The sequence below is a fragment of the Martes martes genome (genome assembly GCF_963455335.1).
Source record: "Martes martes genome assembly, chromosome: 3".
Classification (NCBI taxonomy): Eukaryota; Metazoa; Chordata; class Mammalia; order Carnivora; family Mustelidae; genus Martes; species Martes martes.
The window spans coordinates 177,999,968-178,008,678 of NC_137890.1; the positions used below are offsets into that span (position 1 = coordinate 177,999,968).

The 8,711-nt window shown below is 34.1% G+C and overlaps 1 protein-coding gene across 1 annotated transcript in view; it reads right to left on the reverse strand.

Moving 5' to 3' along the window:
- Positions 1-7,952, reverse strand: part of CPO (carboxypeptidase O) — a gene marked incomplete at both ends in the record, with an annotated part of 28,488 nt that extends 20,536 nt beyond the window's left edge. The window contains one exon of the mRNA XM_080799450.1: positions 7,885-7,952. Within this exon, the coding sequence (XP_080655576.1) occupies positions 7,885-7,952 (68 nt within the window). The remainder of the gene's footprint in view (positions 1-7,884) is intronic.
- Between the last annotated feature and the right edge of the window lie 759 nt (positions 7,953-8,711).

Sequence of the window (8,711 nt, forward strand, 5' to 3'; positions counted from 1 at the left end):
TGCACATCTGGGATAAATTTCAGTTGGTGGTTGTGCTGTATAATTATTTTTATGTATTGTTGGATTCAATTTGCTAATATTTTGTTGTGGGTTTTTATATCTATGTTCATGTGAGATATATTGGTCTGTAATTTTGTTTTGTTTTTTCTTTTTTTTCTGATTTTGGTATTAGGATAATGGTGACCTCATAGAATAAGTCAGGAAATATTCCTTCTGTTTCCGTCTTCTGATAGAGATTGTAGAGAATTAGTATAATTTCTTCTTTAAGTGTTTGATAGAATTCATCAAAGACCCCATCTGGGCCTGATGCTTTCTTTTTTGGAAAGTTATTATTAGTTCAGCTTCTTTAATAGATATAGGTCTATTCAAATTGTCTACTTATTGTTTATCTTTACAGTTTATTTTATTTATTTATTTATCTATTATTAGTTCAGCTTCTTTAATAGATATAGGTCTATTCAAATTGTCTACTTATTGTTTATCTTTACAGTTTATTTTATTTATTTATCTATTTATTTATTTAGAGTGGAGGGAAGGGGTAGAGGGAGAGGGAGAGAGAAACCTAAGCAGACTCTGCACTGAGTGTGGAGATCTCACAACCCTGAGACAGACCTGAGCCCAAACCAAGAGTTGGACTTTCGACTGACTATGTCACCCAGGTGCTCCGACAAACAGTTTAAAAAAACTATTCAGTTCCTCTCCTCTATAGCAGATATTGTGCCAGTACTTAAGAGAACACATTAATGCACATTATATAATTTATTTTTATTACAACGTGTGAAGTGTCATCATCCATATTTTATAAATAAGGAAACTGAGGCCAAGAGCAATTAAGTAACTTGCAAATAGTCACAGAGTCAGTAAGTCACACAGCGAGTACCCTCTCTGTAAGCCACAAGAACGTTTGATGAATGTTTTAGTTTCCTAGCTAAAAGCCTTTATTTAGGCAAGAAACAGGAATATATTCTCATTATGAACACATTTTAGCTGATAATTCATTTACCCAACATATTTGTATGTATGTATGTATACATACATATACATACATACATACAAATATGTATGGAGTGATTACCATGTTAATAGCAGTAGGATCTGAGCCTTTGAGAAGCTGAAGTGTGAACTTCTGGATAGTGATCTCGCATTGCAAGGATATATGTCAGAGATTGAATTAGTTAATGTTTCAATGACTTTTTTGTGTGTGTGTGAGTGTGTATTTACTTTTTTAAAATTTTTATTTTTTTAAAATTTCTTTTCAGTGTTCCAGAATTCATTGTTTAGGTACCACACCCAGTGCTCCATGCAATACGTGCCTTCCTTAGTACACACCACCATGCTCACCCAACCTTCCACGCCCCACCCCTCCCAAACCTTCAGATTGCTCTCAGTGTCCACAGTCTCTCATGGCTCATCTCCCCCTCCAATTTCCCCCAACTCCCTTCAATGACTTTTATCTATTTTCTCATTTTCTCCATGAACATTTGTGGTATTATATCTGCTCTTCCCCTAAAACTTCATTTCCTTATCTGTAAAATGGGAATAACAATACCTTCCCAAAAGTTTCTTATAAAGATTAATTAATAAATTTAATAAATAAATTTAATAAATTAAATGTAACCCATGTTACAGTGAGCACAACTCTGACACCTACTTAATGTTTAATAAGTGTTAAGACACACTAGTAGTTCAAAACAAAGCAAAGCAAAATGCTATTTAGGTGCAATAGTTTTAAAAATGAAAATTGTATGGAGAATAATTTATCCACCTACCTGGTATTGTCTTTAAACAATACCAAACCATAAAATATTTTGATAGAATTAATTAAAACTCAAGTTCCATTCATAGTTACATAACTCCAGTAACTGGATCGACTGAATTTTAATTTTTTAATCTGGTTCATTTAGCACCATAGACCACAATTACCCACTGTGATAGAAATCAATTTCCCTACACAATTCTATGACTTTAAACTTGGAACTACATTTATTATTTTTAATTGTTACTAATATATATAAGTATAGCTAATATTAATAAGAATTGTTATTCTCAATGAGTTCTTTACCCTCAAAACTGTAAATGTTTTATTACACTGTTGAATGAATTTTACCTTATTTACCTTGTCCAAATGAAAATCTCATGAGATAAGATTGCCTAAATAATCAGTTAAAATAATGGAAATGAATTTTAGAAGGAGATTAAAAGAAGCGAATGTAATTAAAATTATAATAGTTGAGGAGCAATATGCTTCTCCATGTTATTCAGGGATTTGTTTCTAATACTTATCATTCATTTTATTTTTTTGTTAAATAAGCAAGAGTGATTCGTTCAGAGTGAGCAATTCTAACATAAAATATATATACTGGTAGAAGCAATACATTGGAGCTGACTGACAAAACACATTATCATTTATAAAGAAAATATGTACAACCATTGGTATGTTTCAATTAATAAAAATTCAATCTACAAATAAATTTTCAGAAGCACAGTCAATGTCTTTATCAAATAATCAGAAAATATATGTATTTTATGATACCAGTTAACCTTTATTGAGCACTATATACTAGGCACTGATAAAAGCATTTATATTATCATCTTGTTTCACCCATTCAGCAACCCAAGAGGTTGGTACTCTTGGTACTGTATAAAAAATCAGTAATAGATAATAGCAGTAGAAAAGTAGATTTCTTTCTTACAGACCTTAAAATCCACTTAATGGACTAGAAACAAATACATGAAAAGCAAAATAACTCAGCCATTAAATAATAAGGCATGAAGTCTGATAAGAAAATTGCCTGACTGACTACTAATTAAATGGTACACTAAGTATATTGACGACAAGGGATGGAGAATTCCTAACTCAAGCATAGTCAGTGATAACAACCAGTGTTGTCCTAGTAATTATGCATGCCAGCACTGTTCAAAGAACTTGATATATATACACTTATTTAACCCTGACAAAAAACCTTACGGTAAATTATCCCAGGTTGTTGATTTGTTCTGAAGATTTTGTTACATAGGCTAAATTACGCTTTTATTATACCTTAGAGAATCGGCGTAAAATATTTATTAGCCCATTTAAAAAACTGCCTAGTTTTTGATTCAGACTATGAAGAAAGCAAAATAAGTATCAGCATTATAAAGTCACTAGAAAACAATTTCAGTACTTTTTCAGAAAGGAGGGAGGACAGGATGCCTGGGTGGCTCAGTGGATTAAAGCCTCTGCCTTCAGCTCAGGTCATGATCCCAGAGACCTGCTCAGCAGGGAGCCTGCTTCCCCCTCTCTCTCTGCCTGCCTCTCTGCCTACTTGTGGTCTCTCTCTCTCTGTCAAATAAATAAATAAAATCTTAAAAAAGAAAGAAAGAAAGAATTAAAAAAAAAAAAGGAGAGAGGAGAAGAAATGAAGCAACTGAGAAGGATATCTTTTCAGTTGTCGCCCTGGCTATCCTGCCTGTCCAGTCCGGTCCAGAAATGAGATCATCAGAGAGGCTTTCACAACACTTTTGGGACAGAGATGGTGACTTTCAGAATGACCCTGTTCCATCCTTCATACGGTTCAGCAAATGTTTGGGTCTTTATTTATCATAGTTATCATAGTTTTCTACTCAATGGGGAAAGTGAGTACACACAAAGCAGGGCTGGTCCCATTGAATTCCTGTTTCAGTAGGGTTGGTATTCCCTGGAAATTCCACAATATAGAATGGAAGAAATTAAAGATAACTGGATACCATCAAGAACCAAAATTTGGGAGCGCCTGGGTGGCTCAGTGGGTTAAAGCCTCTGCCTTCGGCTCAGGTCATGATCCCAGGGTCCTGGAATCGAGCCCCGCATCCGGCATGGGGCTCTCTGCTCAGTGGGGAGCCTGCTTCCCCCCACCCCCCCTCTCTGCCTGCCTCCCTGCCTACTTGTGATCTCTCTCTCTCTGTCAAATAAATAAATAAAATCTTAAAAAAAAAAAAAAAAAACCAACATTTGGTTTTCCCCCAGCTAATATCTGCCAAATGTGTGAGTACCTTGTTGCCTAGGCCCAGTCAGCACTGAAAGACTGGGACAATGTAATATGCTGAAAAAAAGAAAAAGAACAAGAAGAAAGGGGGGGAGGGAGAGGAGGAGAGGGAGGAGAGGGAGGAGAACTGTATGGTATCTGAGTGAAAACTTCTGTTCTTAAGAAAGTTTATCATTTTTACATGAGATTAAACACAATACTTAAACCTCAGAAACCCAAATACTTAGTTCAAGCAATGTTGAAACCATATACTTAGAAAAGGCAATTCCTTGTTTCTAGGCAATTTCTTGGGTAATGCATAATGCATATAGAGAGGGAGGAAAAGCTGGCTAATCCCCCAAATTATCACCAGTCTCATCTCACCAATCAAACGAAAAGATTACTGTACTTTGTGTATTCTTTTTGAATAGGAATTCATAAAATGTTTAACAAAGAAAGTGATCCTTTGGGGTACATTATTAATAAATATTGTAGATCTAAGATTGTCTAGTGGAATTTTGATTGGAATGTATAAAAAGGCAAGAATCTAATGAATACTGAGGCAAATTTTGTATTTTCAATACTTCGTAAGGATACAGTTATATGAATATTTCATGATAGTAATGTATTTTCAAACTTTTTTTTTCCTTCTTACAAAATTAGCATACACTTATCGTGGAAAATTTAGAAAGTACGGAGAGGAGAAAAACAGAAAAGAGAAGAGGGAAAAATCTTCAATAATCCCACCTCCCTGAGTCCCCTGTTGATATTCTGGCATATTTCTCATCAATCTTTTATCTGTGCATATTTTTTTCTTGCACACAGTGCAGATTATATCTATATATAGTTTTGTATTAACTCCTTTGTTTTGCATGATATCCTACCAGAAGCATTTCCTCCAACCAATGAAAACTTTTTATGAACATCATTTTCAATGACTGCATAATATTTGACAGTAGGTATATATTACATAACATCATTTATTTAAATGTTGTCATCTATGCTGGCTCTTAAATCTATTTCCCCTTTTGGTTTTTTGCTCTTGTAAATAATTCTGGAGTTAACAACTTTTTGCATAAATCTTTGTGCTCATTTCTAGTTATTTCCTTGAGCTACATTCCAGGAAGAAGAAATAGTAGGTCAAAGATATGAGTATTTTCAAGGCATTTGGTTCATATTGCTAAATCTCAAATGATTCTGCAGATTTACACTTTTATTGGGAGTGTGCAGTATATAGAAGAGTCCACCTCTCTAAATGCTCAAAAAAAGATTACAAAGCTTGCAATCTTTGTTAATCATAGATTTTCTAGACTATTATTACACCATAGGTAATGAATAGAGTATCAAAAATGGCAGGTAAACTATGTTTTGCATTGGTGAGAGCCATACAAGAGTGGACATTATTTTCTATTAGTAAATAATAATGAAGATACAAACAACCACTAAGGACCAGGACTAGAACATTTAAGATGTTTTCCTCAAGTGCAGTCAGAAGCCGCACTTGAGTTATCCCATGGAAGTCATCCTAAGTCCCCCTGCCTGGGCCACATCACTTCCATAATTTAACCTGGGTTTGAAAAACATTTGTTCAAATCTTCATTAAAGAATATTCACAAAATGAAGAAGGAAGGGCGCCTCAGTGGCTCAGTCATTAAGTGTCTGCCTTTGGCTCAGCTGGTGATCCCAGAGTCCTGGGATGGAGCCCAGCATCAGGCTCCCTGCACTTGCTTCTCCCTCTGCCTGCACCACCTTCTTGTGCTCGCTCGCTCTCTGACAAAAAAAAAAAAAAAAGCAACTTAAAAAAAAAAGGGAAAAATCACCCAACCAAAGATAACAATGACCACTTTGGTACATATTTTTTCTTTTATTCTTCTAAGTATTTTATTACATTTTCTATTCTGTGTCTTGCTTTTAGCATAAAACATGTCTTTTCTCATGCTATGAAATTTTTTGTCATCATTATTCTAATAGATAAATAATATTCCATTCCTATATCACATATCAACATTTACATAACCTAATGTGGGACATTTAAGTTATTTCCAAGTATTATAATATTTTTGTTATAAATAAAGCTACATCTCAGTGTATAAAACTCTTCCCATACTTTATTTCCTCAAAATAAGTTTCCAGAGGCAGGGATCAATATGTAAGTTTCATTTAAACAATGTGTAAGTTTTAAGACTTTTGATATTTCTAAGCAAGGTGATTCTTTTTCCCAAGCAAAGCTCTGTAATATACATAAGTCTTTGTCTCTAATTTATGAATGAAGAATCTCAGAAAAATAAATTCAGTATCTATAAGAAACTAAGTAAACTGATAGAAAACATGAGATGGCAACGTCCAAACAGGTTTTTGTGCCATGGAGATTGTGGGATCTCTCTATATATCTGAAATCACACTGTCTATCAAACTAAAGGACAAGCTGAGATTGCAACTTTCATCCAGGTCAAAAATCAGAGTGAATTTCCCTTTGTGGGAAAGTGAGTTAGTTGCAAGTTCTTTTAATAATGAAGCAAAAGAAAAAAATACTAACTGTAACCATGCACAATTGATGAGATACACCAAATGAGCAGGATGGACCATGTGTAAACAAAGGAAAACATACACTTTATATGAAAATTATGCCATACACACACATACACACACACACACACACAGAACTTAATGTATATTAAATATTTAGAGAAGTAATAATTCATTATGAATAGGAAACAACACAAACATAAGCAAATGATAAGAATGGACAATTTATAAACTAATAAAATGAGTAATGATCAAGACAAAACACTTAAACTTTTTAGAAATCAACAAAATGCAAAGTAAGCCAACTAGGTATTTTCACATGTAAACATACAATTTTCTAGAGGGCAATTTGGCAATGCATAGCAAGATTCTCACATTTTTCTCAGCTTCTGACCCAGGAATTCTACTTCTTGCAACTTATATTAAGAAAAAAAATCAAAGATTTGCAAAAAATTTCATGTGGCTGGATGCTCACCATGACATTTTTGTAAAAATAATATGGAGGACATTAGGATTGGAGAGGAGAAGTGAGATGGGGGAAATCAGAAGGGGAGACAAACCATGAGAGACTGTAGACTTTGAGAAACAAACTGAGGGTTTCAGAGGGGAGGGGGATGGAAGGATGGGTGAGCCTGATGGTGGGTATTATGGAGGGTACGTATTGCATGGAGCACTGGGTGTGGTGCATAAACAATGAATTTTGGAAAACAAAAAAGAAATAAAATAAAAATAAAATAAAATGGAAAAAAAGTGACCAAGTAGAAATCAACTGTAGGGTAGCAATGATGGAATGTAGCAATGATGGAATATTATTTGTGGTTTCAGTATGTATTATTAATGTCATAGGAAAATTTCTATAACACAATTTAACTGAAAATTTCTGGCACTAGTACTGAATACATAATTATCTATCTATCCCAAAATATTAAGAGTAACTATATCTTGGTGAAATTTTAAACACTTTAAACATTTTTTTCAAAAATTGGAATAATATGATTTATCAGTTGTGAAACTATAAATGAAGAATTTTCATTATTTTTCATTAATTATAATGAATATAATAATGAAAATATAATAATGAATATAATAAATAATTATATTTCATTAATTTTCATTATGATTTCCTTTTTTCAATCATAAAACATGACATATCTATTGGTATTTATCATATTTTGTGCTGGAAAATGTTAGATATTTATTCATTTATTCAAAGACATAAAGTAATGCTGAATGATAAAACTTTATTATTCTCATCTCATGGTGGTGTGTATGGGTAGGAAGAGGGGAGAATCCAGCTACATTGATCTTGAAAAAAGCTTTCCATTTAGACAATCTAAGCCAAGATAATCAGCCCCTCTTCCCACTTTACACTCACCCATCATATCCCAGCCCCTCAGGAACCAGGATCCCCAAGAGGTAAAGGGTCCCAAGCAGAGGCTTCATTCTTCTGCAGAGGACTAGAAAATCCTGGACTTCTCCCGTAGGTCAATGGATCAAACATCTCTGAGAATGCATAAAGACAGAGAGTCTTACAATCAAGATAAGGTAAGTCAGTTAATGAATGTCTCAGCAGAATTCTAAGTGAGCAGTTGTTTTATTTAATCTATCATGTCATCAAATAGCTTTTTTCCTTTATAGTGGAAAACACTACCATTTGATTTTTCATTTCTCCTTGAAAACCAAATTTATACAAGCTCTGGACTCCAGATCCAGATACAAGCTCTAGATCCAGAAAGAAGTTTCTTCCCAATGTGAGGTCATCATTTCTAGGAATCCCCATCACCTGTACTTACTTAGGAGCTAATTATTCCTGCTATTCCTTACACAGGTTTCTGGGCCTAATGGGTTGTATGTTTTCCACCCTGGGTTTGGTAGGTGTAGTTATGATTTGGATTTCCACTTCTCTCTTAAAGCTGTATACCTTCTCCCGTTCTGAGAAATCACACCGCCAGCTTCTTAAACAAATCTAGGTCTCTCCAAATCTGAACAGTGAAAACATTTTAAATCCTTTCTCAAGTGGATTTTCTCACACAGCCCTCTCACAAAAAGGTCTATGTCAGATACCCCACCGTGTTTTCAGACAAACCCAGATATGTTTGAATCTCAAACATGACCACTAAAAAGTAAAAGCTCAAGTTAAGATCATTGCTAAAAGTCTGACTGAGCAAGGCAAGATTTAGTGCAGAGAAGTAGAGGATTTAA